The 26,067-nt window shown below is 34.8% G+C and overlaps 1 protein-coding gene across 1 annotated transcript in view; it reads right to left on the reverse strand.

Moving 5' to 3' along the window:
• LOC150105323 (adaptin ear-binding coat-associated protein 1) overlaps positions 1-24,781 on the reverse strand; it is a 124,752-nt gene extending 99,971 nt beyond the window's left edge. Inside the window, exon 1 of the mRNA XM_090394089.1 lies at positions 24,672-24,781. Coding sequence (XP_090250215.1) covers positions 24,672-24,757 — 86 coding nt within the window. The 5' untranslated portion in view covers positions 24,758-24,781. The remainder of the gene's footprint in view (positions 1-24,671) is intronic.
• Between the last annotated feature and the right edge of the window lie 1,286 nt (positions 24,782-26,067).

The following is a 26,067-nucleotide window of genomic DNA, read 5'->3' on the forward strand; positions in this document are numbered from 1 at the left end:
AAGCGGCAACCTTCATTAGTGTTGTGTCAACTATTTATGACATTTGTTTCATTAGAAGCCGAGTTATAGTGCCAAGAGTGACAGTGTATTTTGACGATGACCGAGAGTTTGGGCCTTCATAAATTGAATTCGCGATTTGTTCCCCACAAGTTGACCGAAAACCAAAAAATGTATCGAACTGACCACTGCAAGGACCTCATTAAAACCGCTCGTAAGAACTCAAACTTCCCCGAAATCATCGTTACTGGCGACGAAACGTAGCGTTTTGAGTATGGGCCCGAAACAAAGTGTCAGAGTGCTGAGTGGAGACCACCAGAAGAGGGGCATCCGAAATAAAGTCGCTCGGAGATGTTGAAAATTTATTTATCACTAGGTTAGACTATAATAGATTTAGTTTAATCCTTTATCCCAGTGAGAGCAAACAAAGTTTGCGCCTGAAAATATCTTCAGGACTAAATATAGTGTTGTACTATCTTATCCAGTAAGTAGTGCAACACCAAGGCAACTCGTGGCAAAGGTGGAGCAAGCTACCAGGCACTTCTAACCCAGTATCTCCCATAATGCAAAACACATTTCCTATGTGGATATGTATATTTATATGTATATGTATAGTACAACACTATATTTAGTCCTGAAGATATTTTCAGGCGCAAACTTTGTTTGCTCTCACTGGGATAAAGGATTAAACTAAATCTATTATAGTCTAACCTAGTGATAAATAAATTTTCAACATCTTTCTCTAAATCCAGAGTAATTTTTTAAAAAAAAAGGTGATAAACCTTTTGGCAACTCCCATAGGCACAGATGACTTGCTACTGCTTCTGCCTGGTATCTCCAGCTCTGGGCCTGGCTCCCACTGAAGAGACCTCAATAAAGGTCGAAACTAGTCTGGGTAGATGGCCAATCCCTTTAATGCATAACAGTATACATATCCACATAGGAAATGTGTTTTGCATTATGGGAGATACTGGGTTAGAAGTGCCTGGTAGCTTGCTCCACCTTTGCCACGAGTTGCCTTGGTGTTGCACTACTTACTGGATAAGATAGTACAACACTATATTTAGTCCTGAAGATATTTTCAGGCGCAAACTTTGTTTGCTCTCACTGGGATAAAGGATTAAACTAAATCTATTATATTATCGCTCGGAGATGTCAAAAGTAAAGACAATACTGATTTGTTTCTACGATTCTAATGGCATTATCCATAAAGAATATGTTCCGCTTGGCCAAATGGTCAATGGTGAGTTTTATTTCGAAGTTTTGAAGCGATTGATAGCGAGAATTCGTCGCGTACCGCATATCGTGATGCAGGCAACTGGTCACTTTTGCAGGATAATGCACCATCTCATCGTTCGAACATTGTGAGAGTTTTGAGCAAAAACCAAATTTTTGTGTTGGATCACTCGTCGTATTCACCTGATTTAGCACCCTGTGAACTTCTTTCTCTTCCTCCGACTTCATTTGCCAATGAAAGGAAAGCGATACGACATCACTGAAAACGTTCGAGCAGCAGTAACCACGACCCTCAACAGTATCTCAAAAACCGATATAAAAAAACTCATTTAAAGAATTAATTGACCGTGTCAAACGCTGTATCGAAGCTGAGGGTATATTAATTGAAATAAATGATTTGAATAATTATAACTGGCCTGTGTTTTATTTTCTATCAAAAGTTCGGTTTCTTTTTGGACAGAGGGTGTATTATTATAATATTTATTGCATTTATATTCAAGATTTTGTGTTTCTTATCAATATCTTTGAAATGAAACATGAATAAGCATATATTTATTAATATTCATTAATCGCCGAAATACGAAGAAGCAAAATTTGTGGACCAACACCAATGTGTGATTTTAATATAAAAAAGAAATAATAATAAAAATTAAATACGTTTCTTTTAAGATTAAAAAAATCTCCTTAGTCTTAAAACATTTTAAATTTGTTTTCATTATTTCACACACCCCCCCTCAACAAAACTTGCGGCCCACAGTTTGGGAAGCGCTGCCTTAGACCACTGTTATTTAACCCTTGCATTAATGACATTGGAAAGGATTTGATTGGTGACAAACAGCTATTTGCTGATTAAGGAAAAGATAAGCAGAGTAATCAAATATACAACTGCATGCAACATTTGCAGAATGATTTGAATAAGCTGGAGTTGCAAGCATGTGATAATCACTGATAGTTCAATGTTAGTAAATGTAAAGTTATGCAGTTTGGTGTAATGAGCCATCTAATGCTGTATATTTGACTTTCTATTTACTATAACTCAAAGATCCCAGGCTAGAGATCTTTGAGTTTTGGCAGACAGAAAGTTGAAGTTCAGAAGCTGTATAGCAGCAATTGCAAATATAGCTCAGAGAGTAAGTGAGAATAACTGTAGTGCTGAAAGGAATCTTGATATGTAAGGATAAGTTATTTTGCCTCTTTACAAGGCCTTGATACAACTTCACTTTGACTACTGTGCATGGGTCTGGCCTCTTGGTTTCTGTACCGATGCTGATATGGTAAAGAGTGCAAGAAGAGCGTCACAGATGACAGCTGTATTGTGGAATACAGATTATGAAGGCAGATTGAAAATTTGTGGACTGCAGACACTAGCAATCACAAGAAAGATAGCTATATGATAAAGACCCTACAAACTTCTGAAAGGGTCATACAAGATACCAATAGATGAAATTTCAGTTCATGGAGGATGGGGAGGAAAGACAGGAAGGCATCCATGGAAGTTGAAAATTATGTAGTCAAGAATGAGATAACAGCTACGTTTTTTCTCTTCATGACAGGAATGACTTGCCTTGGAAGGCTTTGAGGGCAGTAATGATAAAAGTCAATGTGAATGATTGGTTGATTAGGGGTTTATTGGTCCAAGGACAGCAGAGCTCATACTATATCAAACCAAAGATTAGAACAGTACTCAAGGTAATAAGTCTGTTTGCATAAATTAATTATTTGTAAGAATTTAAAAACTTCATGCAATTTGTTAGAGTCTGATAAAACCTGCCTGAAAGTATATGGCTCAGTCAGATTAGTGAAAAATTCATTCCTTTCTCAAATGAAGTGCTGGCATTCCACTAGAACATGACAAATGGTGAGATGCATGTTGCACTGTTCACACATAGGTTGGTCATCAACCCTCTTAGTAAATATGAAATAAGATGACTATAACCTGTGTGGAGTCTAGCAAGATCTCTCCCCACCCCCTGCCACCATTTCTACATTGGCTAGTATGCTAGTGCTTCATTTCAGGCTTAATCCTGTATAATTTGTTTGTGAGTGCATCCTGCCATAATGACTGTCACAGGGCGAGTAGATTTAATCTTATGAACTGTCTGTATATGGGACTGACAAACAGTATGTAGAAAAATGTTGATTCCAATGTAGCTAAGAATCCAGCACAGCTGAATATCAAAATTAACGAACTTCAATTTGTATATCAGTTGTAGAACCTTGCAAAGCAGTGGATTGTACGCAGGGGACATGATAACCTGTGTAGAACTCACAGAGTCTGTACAAATCATTTTACTTTTGGTAGCAGATTTCTTTTAAATTCACAAGCTCAATTTTATGCTGTTGTGGTATATAATTAACGCAATCAAATGAGATTTGATTGGATGTGATAGAGTCAGGAAATACAACAGTACAATCAACAGAGGTATCAGAGTTTGATCTGTCAGTTTAAATCAGAAAGAAAGTGTATTCTGCTCTGTGTATTTAATAACTACATGTAGACAGATGGAGTGTGAGACTTCCTTAGTTGACAGAGTGAGAGGTTACAGGATAGAGCACAAACATGCTAATAGCTTGTATAATATCTTTAATTCAGACACCAATGGGATGTATTGCAGTTTGACACGTGATACATATTGAGAGCTTAGGTGTTGCTGAAGATGGAGTGCAAAGGAGATTCAATGCTCTCCTGAATTTTTCTCGTAGTTGATGAATGAGTGCAAGGAATGCAAGCTTTCTGTAAAAGATTAGTCATAAGTACTTGACTTCTGTTGCTACTGAAATATTTGTCCCATTTGTAATTCAGGTTTAGGTGAAGAGTGCATTTTTGGCAGAAGTTACACACTTTTTCTGCTATTCAGTGATTGAGTTAACTTTGACAGCAGTATTACACTTAAGACAGAGCCATGGTGAATATGCCCCCCCCCCTTCTGATAGGACTGATATACCATACTTCCCACTCTGACCTGAAAAACTCAGACACAGTATTTAATAAATACAGGAAGGTGCCCTCTGAGATCTAGGTTATAGAGATCTTTTGATATGCCATATCTCAAGACTGTTTCATAAGCATTTTCCACATCAAAGAACATTGAAACCAGGAATTCAGGATATATATCTCTTATACATGTTTATAAATGGACAAATGATTGAAGGTTGAACTATGTCTATGAAAGCCACAGAAAAAGATGATTTCTAAATACCAGAGAAGTCTGACATTGACGATTTTCTTCAATATCTTACAAAGACAGCTGGTCAGAGCAATAAGTCAATAACTGTTTGCTTGTGTTGGATCTTTGCCTAGTTTTGGGATGGCAATGACTTTTGTCAAGAATCTTTAAACTCTTCCTCTGTAAGTATTCTGTTGTATATTAAGAGAAGGAGATCCATAGAAGATGTTTTATCTCAATGGATTTCATCAAGACCTACTGCACTGGTGTGAGACAGTAAAAGAGCTCTTATAACAAATGGTTGATTGTCTGGCTCCATCCTGGAGCCAGACAATCAGCTCTCTTTCAGGTTCAAGACAATCAAGTTTCTCTTTTCTACCAATGGGATATTGGTAGAAAAGCTTAGCCACAGTGTCATTTGTTGCTCTTTCAACATTAAAAATTCAGGAGGATATGAGCTGTTGCCGAGATTTTAGCGAAATTTTCTCCCAAGCATCTTCTACAGCTCTGGAGATCAGCAATAACACATCCATTATGTTCCACGGTAAACAAACTTGTGCATTCTGTACGTACCTTTCATTTTATTTTATCTCATACAATTTTTGGACTAGTTATTTGAATAATTGATAATAAAATTTGGATCCCAGCTTGTTTATGACTCTGACATCTCATGTAACGTGCTTTGGTCTAAGCACATTTAAAATGTTTTAAATTTGATGGGGAGGGGATATCTTAAAAATATATCCTATGTTCTCTCTTGATCTTTTTTTTGGATGCTTGGCACTCTGGGTTTCAAATTAAACAGCTTCAGCATTAAATTTTGCAATATAGGAAAAGTATTCCAGTCAGCCTGGTCCATTTTCATCAGTCATTTGTGTAGGAAAACATGGTTCTTGTGAAGACAGTACAAATAACAGGAAAATTATTACTTCCATAGACATTCTTTTTGACATTCCGCATGAGTGGGAAAAATGGCACGAAACAGATTGTAAGATCTACTGCAGAATACAAGCAAGTAGGTATATGAAAGAAGGTTTTGATTATTAAAAAGGGAGAAGTTGTCGAGCATTCACTCAATGATATGACCTTGTTCATTCGTGTTTGTACCATCCCAATGTTGTGAGGCAGTTGCAATATAAAATTATCTAGTTCAATCTCATTTAACTCATAACCTGGTAGTAAATACATGGAAGATAATATACTAAGAAATTATATGGATTGACGAATCACTACTGCTTCCAGAGCAGTATTAAGCAGGACATGATGAAAGGAGTGATTGCCCGCTAGCAGAGCTCCAGAAATACCACTTACATCTACTGATCACAAAAAAATTTTACTCGTCTTGGTATAATTTATGGTAAAAAGTGTGCACATACACACTACCATTTCATTTCAGCAATAAGGGGAATATATCATTAATAGAATTTGAAACAGTCAAATTCGAATTATACACGATTTATAAGATCTGACAAGTTTCTCTTTAATTTTGCCACTAGTCCATCCCCCCCCCCCAGCATGTTACATGCTACTTCTGTTACAATGCTTGCTAATGAATTACCAGTCTTCTGGCAAGAAAAGTTTAATAGATTGGAGAATGAAATAAAGTGCACTGCAGAACTGAGTTTTGGAGAGGAATTAAAGAAATGCCTTTTCCAATTTTTATCTATGCATCTCATATAATGAATGAGTTTCTGCCCAGTTGAAGTATCTGTAGAAATATCCAAAAGGAAACTCACTACTCGAGTCTTTGATTTCCTTAACTAATTTTTATTTACCAACATCAGTAATAACTGACAAATTCTTTACATACATACCACATCATTTTGATACTGTTAAAACTACTAAGCCTATGTCAGTAAATGGTTTATTGAATTTAGGCTTTATAAGATGCTATATTAAAAAGGAACTTCAGGTATTTAAATATTTTAGAATTGAATATTTTTTGAAAAGTAGCTCGAGATTTCTTTTGAAAATTGAACGTCCTCTAAAACCTATATGTCTCCACTTTAAAAGGCTTAAAACATGTTAAAATAATCTATGATTTCTCTCAGCAGCCACAATGCACACATTACAGAATGCAACATCATCTTCATAGAACACTCTACTTGAATTCCTTGAGCCATTTGTTTTGGAAAGCAGTTAATTGTTTTTTAGTTGATGACAATAGAACTGTTTTCTCCAATATTTTTACAAAACTAAAAAGTCCTTTGCATTTCCTTCATTTCTTGTCCATAATGAAAGGTGAATCGTGTAAATTACTCATAAAAATAATTCGATAAGAAAGACAAACAATAAAGACTACAAAAATAACAGAAAATGGTAACCCCTAACAGTGGAGTCAGACTAACTTTTCATGATGTAATGTCAGTAAACATGACTCATTCTCGTTGTGTTTTGAATAACACTATTAAAAAGCTTTTATCATATAAAATGGTCAAGTATACAATTACAATAAGCTAACTCATGTTTTGAATTGTTAAAATATGCTTACAGCAATGGTATAAATGCAAAAGTTAAAGAGGATGTCAGGAGAATTACAGGTGACAGAGAAACAAATGAAAAGTCGGTATAGGTAATTATTGTTTTTTTTTTTTTTTGTTTAATGGTATTTCTAATATTTATAAGAATGGTGATGGCTTGCAAGTTATGCAAAATAAAATGTGTGAGAATACTTGAAATCAATATAGTCAAGTATTCTCAAATGTTGTTTGAGAATGACTATTGATTTTAAAAGTAATCTGCAGATGCAGGGGCGAATGCTGGTCTTGAAATTCATGCTTGCTCTTGTTATCATTCAGGGAGTGAGAGGTGTGATTGAAGTCTGATTAGTGGAATAATGAATTACTGACCATTTAAAACTATATATTTAGAAATTTATGTACATTTAATCATACAAATAGAATATCATTTGTAAAATAAATGTTGTATCTTTTTCAATTTAGCTACTTGAATACAAATTCTACCCTACGGTTCTTCTTTATGAACTGGTCAATAACACCATTATAAAAGGTTGGTTGTAACTTAATTTTCCCAAGCAACATGCAACATGCACACTTGTAAAGGCCAGCTGAAGCTCACTGGCTAGAGCTACGTTGACTGCGTATGGCCTGTGTTTAAGCAACAAAGTGAGACGACGTGAAATGGCTATGTGCGCACGCATGAAATCACAGTGCTGCTGTGAGGACCTGGAAGCTCCTACAACCGAGCAAGTCAAGGTAGCTTTGACTAGACGAGCAAGCATCGGCCTTCGATACACAATGCAAAGCTCAATTATTGCCGCACAAGCTTAAGACGTCTTCTATCTACAAAAATAAAAGCCTAAATGGAATGCTTATAAATGGATGCATTTATTAACAAATAAATATTACTTCTTTCTCAATTAATAAGCTTGCACAGCAAGCATGGAGAAGTCACCCCTGCAGGAAAGGCATAAATTCATAACAAACGGCGAGAGAGAAATAGTGCTACCTGCTACCATAGACTGGAATTACTTCATATTTCAAAAACAGCAAAGAGGCTTATCTTTGAGAGTATCTTCATGCAAATCAATTTTTGGCATCTCATTAAATAAATTACGTAAGTCTGAAAATAAAACTATTACATTTAATGGTGAAATGTAATAATCGAAAAACATGATAGTGAATGAGACTATGTTCATCATTATCAACATCAAATTCCTGATATGTATCCTCAGGGGTATACAGGATAATTATTATTATTATGGGTATCGCCATGGAGTCAGGAGACCCAAACTATCAAAACAACATCTATCATGCCTCTTCTTGAATTCATTTACAGACGAAGAACTCACAACTGAGTCAGGCAATGCATTCCACTCATTCACCACCCTCCAAGCAAAAAATCTAATTCTCACCACACTTTTCCTTAATTTCCAGGGCTGACCCAGCTAAAATATTTCCCCTGCATCAATCTTATAAAAAACCTTTTAGTAATTTAAATGTTTCTATCATATACCCTCTTCTCTGCATATCAACCAATCTCTGATATCCACAAGCTCTCAATCTATCAATGTAGGGAGCATTTTTTACATCACTCATCAACTCAGTCACTCTCCTCTGAACCCTCTCCACAACCTCCTCATCTCCAAGGAATCCAGGTGACCAGACTTGACTACAGTAATCCAAATGTGGAAGCATTTGGATTACTGTAATAATCCAAATGCTTCCACATTTGGATTACTGTAGAATAATAACCTCTTTATCTCTGGATGTTAAAGTGGTCTTCAATAACCAAATAATCGTATGTGCAATCTTGAACACCTTAGCAATGTGCCCTCTGAACTTCATCTCCCTATCCACCAACAGCCCCAAGTCCCTAGCTTCATCAATCTCTTGGAGTACTGTTCCATCAATCTGGTACACAGAGCTGGTAATCTTTTAATCCCAAAATGCATAACTTTACACCTTTCCACATTGAACTGACATCCCTTACCTTTTTTGCCAGCTTATTTAAATCATCCTGCAAACTCTCAACATCAGCTTGATTTTTTATTGTGCTACCCAACTTTGCATCATCAGCAAACAACTGAATATCTCCCTTCAAACCATTTCCTATATCATTTATGTACAAATTAAACAATAACAGCCCAAGCACAGAGCCCTGAGGCATACTACTGTTCATCTGCCTCATCCTGAACTCTGCTCCTCCATACACTACTTTCTGGTATCTCTCCATGGGCCATATCACCAGTTTAGTATCCATGCCCATCTGCTCTAATTTGCGCAACAGTATTCCATAGGGTATCCTGTCAAAAGCCTTAGCAAAATCCAGAAGTATCACTGTGTAGCCGTTCCCCTTGTCCAATTCAGATGTCATTCTGTTATAAAAAGTTAATAAATTGCTAAGGCAGGATCGACCTTTAACAAAACAATGTTGGCCCCTATAGAGTATCATATTCTGATCCACCCATTCTTGAATTCTGTCCTTAACCAACAACTATTCCAATACTTTTACCACCACTCCTGAGATGGTGATTGGTCTGTAATTAACTACCACAGTCTTAGAGCCACCTTTATGAAATGCCTTCCACTCCTTAGGGACCATACCAGAGTTCAAACTTAAGTTAAATAACCAAGTCAGAGGTGTTGACAATTCCTTTGCACATTCACGCAATACCCGAGCTGAGATTCCATCTAAACCTACAGCAGTGTTTGCATTTAAATTCTGCAATATACTAAGTACCTCTGATTTATTAACTTCAATTCTCACATCAGTTATTACTACAGGTACAGAGATATCCTCGCTTGGGTGATAGACTTTTGAAAAGTGATCACTCAGTAACTCTACTATTATATCTGAATTTGTCACCTCAATACCATCAGCCCCCACTAAAGTTATCCTTCCAAAGTCATTCTTCCTTTTACTTGCCACATAGTGGAAGAACTCTTTGGGATTACCCTTGATCTCCTTGGCTAAGGTCTTCTCATAATCTGATTTAGCTTTTCTTACTATGCTGGTAACCTTCCTAGCTTGAGCCTTGTACTGCTCATGGGTGTACTGATCGCTTTTTCCTTGTAAATTCTCCATAACATTTTCTTTCTTTCTTTTTTTTTTTTTGCAGATCGAGCCCGATACTACTACTCGTCCATCTAACACCTACCTTGTTTGTCTTCCTGACCATGGGAATACATTCTGATATTGCCTTCCTCAGATACCTGCTGATTTCATCCAATGCACTGCTAATGTCTTTCCCCTGCAATATGTTCTGCTATGGGCTGGCTGTAAGCTCACTCCAAAGCTTGTTATAATTACCTAACCTGTAGTTCCGTATACACCCCTTAAGAGAGAAATCCACAAATTTTTCAACTTCCTCAGGTCAATACACATGATCTACGACCAGATCCAACACTCTCACACCACGAGTCACTTCAGTTATGTGCTGTTTCAAGTAATTATCTCTTAGAAGGCGTATGAATTCCATTTCCTTTTTTGCCACGTGATATTTCCTCCTTCCAATTGATATCACCATAATTAAAATCACCCATAATAATCACTAACCCTGCACTCATTTGCTGATGCATGAATTCAATATCACCCCTGTACCCCCTGGCCTATAGCAGCAACCAACTTATATTTGGTTGTGTTGGTCACTATTTCACACCAGACCACCTCAAATGAACTATCATTCGCACATCTATCCTCTTGATATACTGCTTTCTTTGGTTGCAACTCATCAGCTATCATCAACAGTACTCCCCCCCCCCACCCTTCTATCTTCTCTATCCTCCCTGAAAATACTGTACCCATCACATTCACATTCCAGTCACCACATCTACTGACAGCCAAGTTTCACTAATGCCTACAACTTTTGTTGAGATTGCACTGACTAATGCCAAAAATTCTTCTCTCTTATTTTGACTGCTTCTTGCATTAGTATACAAAAATTGCAGATTCCCTTTAGTTCTTGTACCAGCTTTAGAACTGATATATTTGGTCCCCAGGATTGAAGGGGATAAATTAACTGTGGAAAGGATACAAAGACGGATGACAAAGATGGTTTCAGGACTGTACAAGGATAGTTATGAGGATCGGCTGAGAGAATGTGGACTGCAGAGTTTGGTGGATAGAAAAAGGAGAGGTGATATGATTGAGACTTTTAAACTGTTGAGAGGTGGTTACAGGGTTGACACTGGGAGTTCTTTTGCTTGGTTGAACAGCGGGAAGGAGTGATGACAAGAGGCCATCCCTGGAAGTTACGAAAGGAAACTGTGAGCAAGAGGGTAAGGAGTGGTTTCTTTGTGTGGAGGGTGGATGAGCCGTGGAATGCATTGCCTGATGGAGTGGTGGGAGCGAGAACGGTCAGTGAGTTTAAAGAGTGGTATGATGGACTTTGTGTTTCTCAGGGGGGGGGACCCCCCTCGATGAATCTTGACAGACTTTATGTCTTAGGAGGGACCTCCCTCGATGAGTCTTTTGACTCCTTGGAGGCCTGAATAATAATAATAATAATAATAATAATAATAATATACATTCTACTAATTTCAGTAGTCCCATACTGATTTTTATCCACTCTATTCAAATTATTCTGTGAAAAAGGATCAACAAATATACATTCAGCATAAGTTTCTCCCTCTTACACTCAACCTTTTCAATTTTAGTTTCCCTGCCCAATTACTTCAACTAGTTCAGAAAATAGTAACTTCTTGAAATGCTTATGACCTTCCATGTTCAGATGCAACCCATCTCTTGTATACAGCTGTCTTTTGCCTTAAAACACACTCCAGACATCTTTTTTTGGCACATTTTTGCAATCATATCATTCATTATCATTGCTCATCTACTTAACTCATAATTGTCAAAATGAGACAGCACACACACTATCCTCCCTTTGACACTTTTCTTCTTCACGATATCTAACAATGTTCTTAAATCTTTTGCTACCTGATTAATACTACCACTCAGGTCATTTGTACCCACCATAACTACCATCTTTTCTGCATCATGACCTCTTTATTGCTAAAGTCTCTCTCTATTGTTCTGCCAGACAAGCATTCCTCAGGCATACTACTCTCCATATCCTTAATCATTGAATCACCATATATTACACCACTCATAACTTCATTCAAACCCAAACAAGCATCACTCACAGCCTCATTTTCTACACTATTCAGCATGACTCTCCCAGTTTCATTACTTTCCCTCAACACTTTTACTTACCCCCCTCACTTGCACATCTCATTTCTTCTAGACTTCTTGTGCTTTCATTCTGTTGCCTCCCAATCACTTCCATACTATTCATTACATCATCATTCACCAAAGTCTCTCCCTTACTTAAACCTGTTCTAGTTACTCCAGCTAAAGTAATCTCCATAGTCCTAATTTCTCTATTCAACATATTACGATAGTACTAACTTCCAATCAACAATCAATTTCCGATCAAAGTAAATAATATTGAATATTGTTAATAACAATTGACAAATAAACTGATTAGGAGAAATGAGAGATGCAAAATGAAGTTAGATGTATGGTGGATACAAGTGGAAGAGTGTAAAAGAATAAAATGAAAGATAGCGAAGAAAAATAAATATGAAATGATTCAAGAATATCACCGTAAGAAATTCTATTATAAAAAGGTGTGGTGGATGCAGGGCCGACCCTAGGAATTTTGCCACCCCATGCAATAGCATACTTTGCCATCCCTTCCCCCTAAAAAAAAAACTCTTTTAATGACGTCTTAAAAGCCATGATGTTAAGCTAGGCTTCAACATGTCTGATCATAAATTCTAAATAATAGCATTATTTAGAATGCAAAATGATCATAAACTATTTTTTTTTTTTTTTATTTTTATTTTTTTTTACAGAAAGAGAGAAAGACAATTAACCCTTTAATGGTGGAATTTTGTTCTGAAAATGTTTATCTCCATGGGTAATTAAAATCAAGCAAAGACGTGTACTTGTCAAACGCAGAGTAAATGCACCTGCTGTAAATTTTAATTAAATTATAACAAAGTGGCAATTATTAAAAGTTCGTTTATTTGAAAAATCAATAATTTTATTGCTTCAAAATTCATTAATATCACAAATACTATCAACACAGCCTAAAAAATATAGCATTATCGAATCTGGTAATTAATTCAACAAGCTTCAAAAAATTGCTGTTATTATGAACATACAATTTATCAGATGTTCCCAAAAGGGCAAACATTGTTCAGCTAAAAACTGAAAAATAGCAATTTATGCTCCTCCAGTGCCAAGCTTCTGCATTTAACAATTTTTTGTTGCATTGAATCAATCGTCTGTTCTAATTTAAGCCCAGATGACAACTCAATCCACTTCTTATGGAACTCCAAGCGTTTTTAGATTTTTCATATTCATTAAGATACAGATACAAATGCTCCCAATCATTATATCCATCAGCAGTGAGTGAAATTTTATTACTGGAAAACAATTTACAACAAAAACAAAATACAGAATCTTTTTCTTTAGAATACACTAGCCATTACCGATTAACATGTTCTCCATTGCTTAGTTCCCAAGTGTAATAATTTAATGAAAATTTCCTACCATTACAGCTGCGCAGAAAAATGAATTCACTTTTTTGGTCTTGCCACTGGACCTTTCATTATGATTTAGTCTTTTGGCATCACTTAGAGCAGCGTTTCCCAAATGGTGGGTCATGAAAGCTAAATGCCGGGTTGCCTAAAAAAACTCTCGTAAACCTAGGTGTTTCATTTTTGGGCTTTCTTTTTTTTCACGAAACTCTAAAATACAAATAAATAGCATTTAATCGGGACTAATGAATAAATAATTTAATTAATAGAGACGAAAAATGTGCTCAGTCCACATCGCCATTTCACAGTCTCTTTGTTTGAGGTAAAGTAGTTCAAGTAGCTCAGTTTAGTGGGTCACAAAGATGAAGTATTAAAATAACTGCGCCACGGAAAAAAAAGTTTGGGAAACCTTGACTTAGAAGATTCCATCTTGTTGGATCAATGTTCATTTCAAGTTCATCACTTTTTTTTTTTTTTTTGAAGAGGAAGATATTAAATCAGTTTCATTTTGCCCTCATTGTTATTAACATCGACATTATTTGGATCTCAATTAGAAGTACTTGCCATGAACTCAAAATTTTTGGTTTCAGTCTTTTCGCTTATTTTCTCTTGTACTACATTAGCTTTTTCAGTTTTCAGATATTTATGCAAAGCCCCACTTTGTTTCCGAATATTGCATTCTTTTTTCGATTTTCTTTGTGATATTCTGTGCCTGAAAGTTTTTTCCTTTCATCAGACATACTGAAATGTTAAAATTATTTTAAAAGCCAAATCCCAATAACTGTATCAAAAAAGTATCATTTATGTATTTTGATTCTATTTCTTTAATTGGTTTACTCTTAACCAATTATCTCATATTGATCGTTTGGTCTCATTAGTTAAATGAGATTTAACCTCAGGTCAACTCACAGCCAACAATGGAATCGGAAATAAATACAAGACAGGAGGTGTTCTGTTACTGTCACGTCATCTGATATTAAACAACATAATACTACATTATTTTAAATGATTATGATTTTTGAAAAATATACAGTACAATGAAGTTTTATTATTAAAAATTTAATAAACGATATCCCAAAGTCTGGTTTCAACAGAGAAGGAATGAATGACTTTTTATGATTTATTTTTCGTATAGTTTAGGCCAAATTGGCCTAATTTTGCTGCTCTCAAAAACTTGCTGCCCTGTGCAAATGCATGTGCTGCACCGTTGGTAGAGCTGACCCTGGGTGGATGAGAGGAGGCAGAAGGTCTGTTTTCCAAAAGGGATGATGAACAGGGTGACTGATGCTCTGGATATGAGAAATAAGTGAGCGAGGGAGTTAGTGTTTGTGGTCAGAACAGTATGGATAAAGCATGTCGGGATTGTATTCTCTCAAAAGGACCACTCAAGGTGCGATATTCATACTGCTATATCCAGCTAATACAGATAAGTGAAGTTCCAACTTTAACCTATCTGGCTAGGTTAAGTCAATCCCCCCCCCCCTCAAAACACACCCCTCAGACTTGAAACTGCATGCAACAAGCAAAGCATAAAAGCTATTACAGCCCATGGCCATAAGAGGCACTTCACATTTAAACCACTCTAGCATCAGACAATAAAGAGTAGATCAAAGGGAAAAAAACACTACAGAAGAAGAACATTCATTGCTTGGAAGAGATGATGAGACTGAAAAATTAACTTGAATGTGTTCAGACAGTAATGCAAATGAAGAGAATAGCATCTGATTAAACCATGGAATGGATATACCACTCCAACTATACTCAGTGGTACATGTTTTCTTATACATAAATTAACAGATAACAATCTACATTAAAGAAATATCAATCAGAACAGGGGGAAAAGAAACAAAAGAAATCAAATTAAAACTCCACAAGTTTATATTTAACATGAGATCACTTAAATGATGAAATAAAAAAAAAATTATGGCAAACTTGAAGAATCTTATTATCAATGGTGACAAGAAAAAAGGAGAGGGGTAGAAACAATAACCTAAATTCAATGGGAAATTTCAAACTGGGAAAGAGGAAATGGGAGAAGAAAGACTGTTGGAATTTACTGAAGACAAACTTAATGAACTCATAAATCTAAATGGACAAAGGAAGTTCCAGTGGTCAGACCTTTAATGAAATAATTTTATAACAAATCGTTAACATATTATAAATGATGTGATAGTTTTAAACAATTTTAATACAGAAAGCGATCACAGAACTGTAAGATCTAAATTTAAATGGAAAAAAAAAAACTAAGTTCAATGCAATAAACCAAGAAAATTTAAACCTTGGGGGGGGGGGAAGCAATCAGGAAAAAAAGAAAACCTTTGAATAATAAAATCAGACAGCAAAGGGAGAAAGCCTAAATGAAATAAACAAAAAAACTAAGAAATACTATAATTAACACCTCCCATGAAATTATCTCAGGTGCAAGTGACAAACTCAAAACTTCAGACTTAGAAAATTGGAATTTTCTAATATGAAATGAAATAATAAACAGAATATTCTGAAGAACTTTATAAGAAATAAATTTTGAGAAACTAACTTGAATTGTGAATTAGACAGCCAAAAGTTGCAAGAGAAGATGCTGCATTAATCTTGAAAACAATGAAGCAGAAAAGGGCTCCTTGTAAAGCTGAAATTCAAGTGAAACTGAATTTCAGTTTTAAAATTTGGAGAGAAGATAATGGCTGATTATCTGACAAAAAACTCTTTTACACAGAAGCATGGAATAATTCATTAACAATGATTATACATACAAAAAGGGGAGTGAAGTAAAATATCAAAAATTACAGGCCCATTAGTTCACTATTACAAAACATTTACAAAAGTAATAACAGAATAATACATCAACTACTGACCAATATTCATATTCTTAGGCAGATAAGAATATGAATATTGATCTTTTTAGCCTTTGTGGACAAGCCAGGCATCTGACTCCATTAAAACCTTAGCTATCCTAGCTAGAATCACTATTAAAACAAGGTATAGGAGAAGTATCCAAAAACCTTGAAATATATACATAGTCATCCACCTAATCATTGAACTAAATAAAAAAAGTGAAAATGTTTCTATAAATTGGGGAATAAGACTGGGAGGAAGTTTTTCATGAATTGAAAATGGTATATAGAAGTTATAATATAAATATATATAAATATGACCAAGATGATAGCAGGGCTATGGAATGTACCTTATGAGAACAGGTTGAAGATGTGTGGGTTGCAGAAATTGGTTGATAGGCAGAAAAGGGGTGATATGATTGCGACATTCAAATTACTGAAGGGTTTCTATAAGATTAATTCAGAGGATATTTTTGAGAACAGGACTGGTGGTGTGTGGACTAAGGGCCATCCATGGAAACTGGGCAAGAGTGTGGTTGGCAAGGGTGTTAAAGCTAGGTTTTTTACTTGGAGAGTAGTAAATGAGTGGAATAAGCTGCCAGAGGCTGTTGTGGTGCCAACACTGTGAATGAGTTCATGGCAAAGTATGATAGATACTGTGTGAATGTTGAATAGGTGTTCTTGACATGATGTTTAGGGCCAACCTCGATGAGTCTAGGGACTCCTTGGAGTTGCCCGTAATAATAATAATAATTAATCAAAAGATTCTGACTAATCCACGTTTTGCCTGATGATATAATTGACAGATCTAGAAATAGCACTAAAGGAATTAACCCAAGTGTCAAACTGGGTTGAAGACTACCACATAACAAACTGATACTGAATTAAAATGGGCCAGGTTGGATAATGAGTTAGGGTGTCAGATTGGAGATTAGTATAAACAAAATGGAAAGAACATTCAAATCAAATGGACAACAGCAGACTACCAAAAATATACGAATATACAAAAAAAAAAGATGGCATGAGACCAAAACAGGCCACCTGGCCTAAAATCCATGTTAGGAAGAAGAAGATTGGAGATTCACTATCTGATAGATATAACACATTGTGTAAAGGGGAACATCCTAGAAGAAGAAAGTCACTAGTGATATTCCCTAATGTTGCAGTCTGTTAGGTCTGTAGCAGTTTAGCTTATATGTTAATGATACTGAGAAATGTAGGATTGGAGATGTGCAGTTGTTTGCAGATGATGCAAAGTTGGGAACAACTATGAGGCATATGAAATTGCCACTTATGGCCAGCTTGTTCTATGGAATGAAGAAACCCTTCCACCTCCTTATGAGACCCAGCTAATCCACCTTCAGTGAAAAGCCCTGATAAAAGTTCTTCACATTCTATATGGGATTTTAACCCAGATCTTTTCAATCAAAGGACACCATCATAACCAACTGAAAATGGAAGGGAAAGTAAGTGGGGTTACCAGTTCAATGTTGTAAAGCATAAGGTTTTAAAATTTGGGAAACAGATGATGTATAGTATACAGCTGTCAGGAATATTGAGAAAATAAGAGATATAGGGACAATGGTAGGTAAGGACCTAAAATTTAGTGAACACATTGCTAAAATTGTAAGGACAGCATAACAGATTCTAGCAATGATACAGAAGACACTAATTGTAAAATAAGACCTTGATCGGGCCATAAATGGACTACCATGCACAAGTTTGGTCAGCTGGTTTTTAAAAGGATGAAGAGATACTGGAAAGGGTTCAGAAGCAGTTGACTGAGGTGGTTACTGGTATGAAGAAAGGTTGAGAAAAATGTAATTCACAGAGTCAAGGGAGATATGAAAAGAAGGGGATATGATAGACATAAGCTAGTAATGGGTTACAATTATGATAAGATTAATATAGAAGAGGTTTGTCATAGAATGAGATTGGAAGGTATAGTGACCAGATTATCCAAGGACCAATGCTGGACATGTTCCACTGGTTGCATAACTTTTGTTTCCTGCTTTGCAGGTTTGCCTTCCCTCCAGGCGTATATTCTAAAATTGCTGTATTTCTTCTTATCCCAACAGAAACATGATCATACCTTTTCAATAAAATATTCTGCTTAATAATATATGCAAAAGTAAATATCACACAGAACTTATCTTATACAATGAATATCTATTAAAACTTTCCAAATGAACAATTTAAACATTTTTTGGAAAAATGAATTATTTTCAATAATTCATCATCCTTGGATATTTCACCCATAAAATCTTCACAGGAATCAACCATATATTTCACAATAAGAATGGGCTTTATTGTCTCAAGTTTTAATTGTGTTTTCTCTGCAGTCCATAATTTATTCACAACTAAAAATGCTCTTTCTGTAACAGCATTTGTCCCAGGTAAGCAAAGGGCAAATTCCACTGTGTTTTTTTTTTATTTTTTGTTTAACTTTTTGTTTCTCAAAAAATGCAAATATCTCAACCCATCTATCTCCTGGAAGAGTTTTTTTTTCTTCCATCCTTCAATTTTTGAATCAATTATATACTTCTTTAAACAAGAAACCTCATCAAAAAGGTTATTTTCATATATTCCATGATTTTTTTGCGAAATTAGAATCTGTATACTCCAACGATGCCTCAAAATCATGCCATGATATCCTATTTGTAAGGTTTGCCCATTTAAATGTCTCAAACCATAGTTTTACATCTTTATGGTTTGATGCATCAGAAAACACAGATATAAAGTTTATATTTCGTAATTCTTTACTAAGTTCTTTCAATGCATGTTGTGCTAATACATTCTTGATGATAGCTTTTGCTTTTGTCCTTGCACATGTGAATTTGCTGTAGAATAATTTGCTGATCAATTTGGATGTACTGTCCATAGATCTAAGTCTGATTGTGATATATGGTATAGAAAGAAAACACAACCTCTGCAATTGCTAATTCTCTTTCTTTCATCCCAAATTCAGTTTGATGGAGAAAATTGGTCATCTTTACAGATGAAGAAGAAGCTTCCTGTACAGCTTTCTTATGCTTATCAGAAGCTAAATGCCTTGTGATATCTCACTTTCCTCCAGTCACAGAAAATTTTCCCAAACAGATTGTACATGAAACATATCCCTCCTGTTCATACTCCTTAGTAAACGGATACTCTTTTTTCAAATTATTTGTCCATTTGCAATCTCTTTGTTTTCTTTTTACTAACATGGTTTAAACCTGATTATTAAAAAATAATTATAAACTTTCCAATTTTTAAACATATAAAAAAAGATATAGCAAAGTATCACTTCTGCAAATACCTGGGATCAATGATATCAAAAACAATTGTAAAACTCTACAGTTGTTCAGATACTACTGAATCCGTGTCAAAAAATGTTATTAAAAAATGAAAGTTTTGAAATTTAAAATTTACATTTTGTAGATATACCAATTACGTGTTTTGATCAAATTAGTCAAATTAGTTCTTGAATTAAGATAACAGTAATTGAATTTTACATATGAAGAATTTTTTTTTTATCAGAAATGTTTAAATTACAAGAAGGGACTGGGGAAGAGTCAGGTTGGAGAAGTGATGTTCGTAGGATTTGTAGAACCAGAAATGATTTCTTATATTTATTTACTAATGCCAGAAGTATTTGAAATAAGGGGAATGAAATTATTGCATTGCTTGAGTTTATTTGCCCCCAAAAATTTTGGTATAAGTGAGACATGGTTAGATGAGGATGACGTCCTGACAGGAATAGAGATGAACAGATATATTTTTTGTGAAGGTAGAAAGGGAGGAAGAATACTGTTGATGGTTGCAGATGAGTTGTGCCCATGTAAGGTGGATTTGCAAGGTGCAAATAGTGGCCATGGTTTTGAGGCATTATGGTGCGAGGTGGAGGTGAACAGGATGAAATATTTAATTGGGTGATGTTTTAGAGCTGGTAATATGGAAGGTAATGAAAAGGAAATGTATATAGGCAAATTAGCCTAGCTAGCAAGAAAGGAGATCATTATGAGTGACTTTAGTTATGTAATATAGACTGGAATTAAGAGACTGCATCTGGGGGCAAAGAAAGTGAATTTCTGCAGTTTTTGAAAGACAGTTACCATAAGCAGTATGTAACAGAGGATACACAAGGATCAAGAGTATTGGATTTGGTCATCTCATCAGATGATGTTATTATAAATGGGGTGTCAAATCTTTGACCAGTTGGTGGTTTTGTACCTAAAATTTCAGGGACATGTTGCTAAAATTGAGGACAGCATAGCGGATATGGGAATGATGTGGAGAACATGGATTTGTAGAAGTAAAGATGTTATTGTTCCCTTGTATAAGGCTTTGATTACTGTGTGCAGATTTGTTCACTTGGTTTTCAGAAAGATGAACATTTTATGCAAAGGGTTCAGAGATAATTGACTGAGGTGTTTTCTGGTCTCTGGAATGTTGAGTATGAAAACAGATTGACAAAATGCAATTTGTAGAAATTGGTGGATAGAAGGAAGAGAGGAGATATGATCAAGACATATAAGCTATTAAGAGGTTATTACCAGATTAATGTTGGGGAGGTTTTGAATAGAATAGGTGAAGATAGGAAGAGAATATGAGGTCATCCCTCGAAGCTTTATAAGGAGAGTGTTAGCAAGGAGCAAGGGGGTGAGAAGCAGGTTTTTTGCATGGAAAGTGGTGAGTGATTGGAATGCATTGCCCGAGAGTGTGGTGAGTGCAGAGACAGTGAACGTATTTAAAGTGCGGTATGATAAACTGTATGTGTAACAGGGAACCTCCTGTGATGAGTCTTTGACTTCATGGAAGTTTTTTATGATAATACGTTTTTTTTGCTATCCATTGGAAGTAATTTGATTTTTTTTTTAAAATCATTTCTTGATTTATTAATATAGCTTATTAAATATATTACTAATAGCATTGTTTCAAATTTATGATGTATATTGTAATTAAATGTTTTGTTCTCACAACAACAACAAAAAATTCCATCTGCCAGATCTCTCTCACTTCCATCTTATAAATCTGTATTTGTGTTTCAAGAAATATTGCTATGGGAGTATTGTCCATAAGGGATGGAGTTTTGTGAACATAGCATATGACTTGTATGAATCAAAAATATAATACAGCACTTGCATGGTGAAGATAATATGATAGAATATTTAAAATATTTATACAGCTAGAGTATATATAGAAAACATTGTTTCTGAAATTTGTACATAAGAGAATTATTATGGGAAACATAATAATTCTCTTAGCATTATATTAAATTGAAGCTGGAAGTAGCACATAAGATGTAGAGAAAATAAATTTCTTAAATTCTTTTGAGACCATTACTTAAAAGGATGTGCTAGCAGAAGCATGAGGGGTTTATAACATGAGGTTTTCAGCTGCCAGGTAAGAGCACCTGTATATATTGTACGCCCACACTTCAGAGAACCTAGTCTGGCAGTCTGCCAAGAATATCAATTCATGCTGAAGGGAAGAAAGAAATAAAGGATGTAAGAATTGGTCACCAACACGTGAAACCAACACCGTGCTTTATATGTAAATTTTCCAACTTGTACAAGCAAAATAGTTACCACTTTAAGAACTAGAATTTTCATAAAAGGATAGGTAATTTTTCGACGTATAATAATAAACACTCATCCCACAAAACGCATTGATTACCCTAATATCGGAATGGATTCTCCTTCTTTTGACATGCACAGAAGTGTCGAAGGGTCTCACATCTATGGGCATACCTACCACCACCTCCCATGTTAGATCCATATCATTTAGAAAAGGGAGTATGTAAAATTGTAGAGTGGGAAACACAAGAGATGCGGATAACAGCTAGGAAACATACTAGCACAAGTCGAGAAGGTGATTAAATAAATCTTGGAGAGTGGCAAAAGTTTATTTTAAAGCAGTGTTGTACTGATCCTGAGAATTAGGAGGGTGGATAGTATTGAGCTAGAAAAATGATGATAATAAAAATAAATTAGAATGTGAAAATACTTACCCTGGTAGTGTAAGAAAAATACTAAATGTCTTTATATCTAGTGATATAAAGGGGAAATTCTAAATAACATCTTGTTCAACTCAAATCAGTTCAGCACTGGATGAAGGTGTATGCTAATTTTCTCATTCCATTTTCTTTTCATCTTGTTTTCATCCATTGCATTCCAGCAGTCCTAACAATTTCATCTTGCCATTTCTTTTATTGTCTTTCTGTTTGCATACTGTCATCCATAAGTCGTCATTGTGTTAATAACCTAGTCATTTTATCTTATGTTGTCACATCTTGCACCGTGTCCAGCCCATTTTCATTTTGAATGCATAATGTATTTGATAATTTCTTGTACAAGTATTGTTGATCTTATTAAATGGAAAAGTATCCCTATCATTCCTTTGCTGATTTTTGATTTGGAAACTATATTAGTTTAATTCTAGGTTTCATTGCCATACATAATTACAGGTTAAGACACATTGGTCAAAAGCTTTCTACTTCAAAATAATTGGAATATTACCTTGGAAGACATATTTCATCATCTCAAAAACCATACAACCAAGTTGTAGCTTTCTTTTATTTCTCTTTTATTTTTATGATTTGTTACAGATAAATGTATGAATCTACTCTCTCCACTAATTCATCATCTGGCATAATCTTTTGGCATTAAATTCTCATTCATCATTACCTTTTTGTTTTGTTCAGATTTATATTATTATCATTAGACCTACATGGAGTCACTCATTTTGGGAGGTCTCTTCACACATACACACACAGTTTATCAAACCATGGCTTAAATGAATCTACCTACATTTACATGCAAAAGACTTGCTTTTCTTGTCCTCCTTATATATCGTCCAGGGATGAACCTCCTCCCCCTTTAGTTATGTGACCAGATGTACAGCATTTACCGGTCCTGTACAGCAAAACGTAATCATTTAAAATATTTTATTCACCTTAAGAGAAAGAGTAAACTACGAACATACTTACATTAGTTGTTTATTCTGAGGAACTTTTTCATGTAAAATTATTTTTTGATTATATGCCAAACTTGTATTTTAAAGTTCAACAAAATTATCATTGTCAATCAATGTAATCTAAATTTATGTAACCAACGTTTTATGTTTTGTTTTTACTACTATAATTTACATAGTGTATGTTTAATGCATGTAATTTGTATTCTGTTTTGTAAAAATATTACCTATTTTTACTGTGCAATTCACAACCATGTGTAACAAATTGTACTTGGGCTAATGCAGGTAATAAATTAGTATTATTATTATCTAAACTTTGTTTTATGATATGATATCTGTTGCTTTTAAATTTCATTAATAAAATAAACAATTACGCATGACAGCAAAAGCCCTTTTTTAATAATAAAGTAATTTAAGTTATTGTTAGTTTGAGGTCTTTCAGTACCTCACTCATGTTGATACAAAATCGATTGTGGAGCAAAGGAAACCACGAAATGATATATATATATATTGACCATGGTTATAGTAATGGTAATTTAAAGAATGATATTTTGTTGTATGTTTCAAAATCAAAGTTTTATAAGAAATCATTTCTGGTTCTCTACAAGAAATCATTTGTAGTATCTGAACATGTGTGTGTGAGATTTCATTTAAGTCCCTAAAGAAAACCAATTCCATTTACGATTTTAAAAGATGTTTGGTACTTCCACATTAACGGGAAATACTAAAATATTTATATATGGGGCTCACTTTTAGAAAACAAATGCATATTAATACGACCTGTTCAAACAGTTATACACTTGATCATATATGCACACCAAAATAGGAAAAATAATAATAATTGATAATAACTAATAACACAACAAAACAACGTGTTAAGTGAAAGGGAATATCGCTTATTTTTTTTCATTTTTTAATTAATATCAGCTACATCAATATTATGAAATTAAGATTGGCAATTAGCTCTCGTACGTAGTATAAGGAAGTGCGAGAAACACCTACAAAACCCACCCACCCGTTGTCTCAATTATACTGAGGTAAACAGGAATAAGCAGACGCATTCTAATGACTTTTACTCAAGTAATATATATATATATATTACCTGTGAATATCGTTCAAATAATATTATAAATAGTAACAGCTAAAATATATAAGCAATGATAATCTACTATGCAATGGCATTAAGAATAATTTGAATTAAAAAAAAAAAAACTAACGCTGACGCGCATCGACTTGGATTTTATTAATACATAGTGAATATGAATACGTTCGCTTGGATAACCATATGGTATGCTTAGTTACCGTTTCATGACTTATTTTCCATTTACAGGAAAATAACGGTAAACGAAAAATAAAAAAGAAAAGAAACTGTGTGCCGGCAACATGATTTGACTAAGGATAAATTTAAGCATTACAGCTGTGAATATTCTGTGAAAAACATTATAACCGTTTTAAATGGGGAAAAGTATTATTACCTGTAACCACGATTTGTAGCACGAGGAGGAATTTTATAAACAAACACCTCGGGCTTCACTAACAATATACTTTCGTATTCCTCCATGATACTGTCAAATCCAACACTAAGGAAAGGCTACACTTTGTGGTCGACGTCACGTTGACGAAACCTCCACGCTGTTAAATATCAACCAAGTGAACAGTAAAATCCCCCCCCCCCACAAGCTTAACAAATAGTTTACAGATAATTATTTTAACTTTAAATATTGCAATATTTAAAGTATATAAACCAAGGGAACATGGTACCATTTTAAAAATATTGGACTTCTCTGTGAAAAAAAAAGCAAGTATAAATGTTATTAATACATTTAGAAGGATTCTCGAAAACAGTTTAGCGCAACAAATTCTTGGCTCTGTTTCTCAAACAGGGCTAAGATTTTTTGCTTCCAGTTTTGATTCACTGACAGCTCGTACTCACTGTTAGTGAAGGTTTGAACGATGGAGATTGGCTACCTACTTGTCTACAAAAAAGTTAGTTAATGCTAAAGGAGCTCCGCCTATTTCCTGCGGGGAATAAAAGGCGTTGATGATTTATTTGATTTTTTTTCTTCCATTTATGTTTTGCCAAGTTTTAGAAAATGTGTAATATTTTGTTTGATTTTAATAAGTTTAATATTCTTTATACTAGGTTTATATTTTCCCCTCTAAATTTTGACAACAAATGCTTAGATTAAAATTTTGCTGAGATGAAAATTTTAATATAATTATTTTAGCTGGAATAATTGTACACTGAAGTTACGAACTTATCAATGCAGTTCTTACTGTCTGAAGACATAAAAATACCTATCATGCCTAGTTTTGAATACAGTCAGCATCAGTACTTGATCACCAGTCCATCAATGCATTCCACTCACTAATCACTCTCCGTGCAAATAACCAACACTACACTCTCTTTTCATGTCATGGCAGTGGAACAGGGAGCAGCAAGTGGTGGGTGTGGATGTTGGGGGGGGGGGGTAATTAGTCTCAGTTGTATGGAACAGAAAAATTAACTTTACTAGATGAACACCAAGGATAAGTGAACAGGAATTGATCGTTTCCCTCAGAGCCATGATGTTATGCTGCATATTGCGAGAACACGTGGGACAGACTGTACCTCCTTCAGTAGTGAAATTATATCTTCATAGCAACTAAAAGAACATTTTCTAGGTCTCTCTCTCTCTTTTTTTTTTTCATCTGGTTCCCAAGTTAGCCAATGTTGGGTAAATTAGGATTTTTTCCTCTCCGATAGTAGGTAGACCTCATACTATTTGACATTAATGCACCAGTTAGAGTGCTCTACCATCTCATATTCCTGAGCACTCTAATTGTCATCTGGTGCTCCTGAGCAATTAGAGCGCTCAGGAATACGATATG

The sequence above is a fragment of the Typopeltis vanoorti genome, chromosome 6 (genome assembly GCF_054136105.1).
Source record: "Typopeltis vanoorti isolate ZY-2024b chromosome 6, IOZ_Tvanoo_1.0, whole genome shotgun sequence".
NCBI lineage: Eukaryota > Metazoa > Arthropoda > Arachnida > Uropygi > Thelyphonidae > Typopeltis > Typopeltis vanoorti.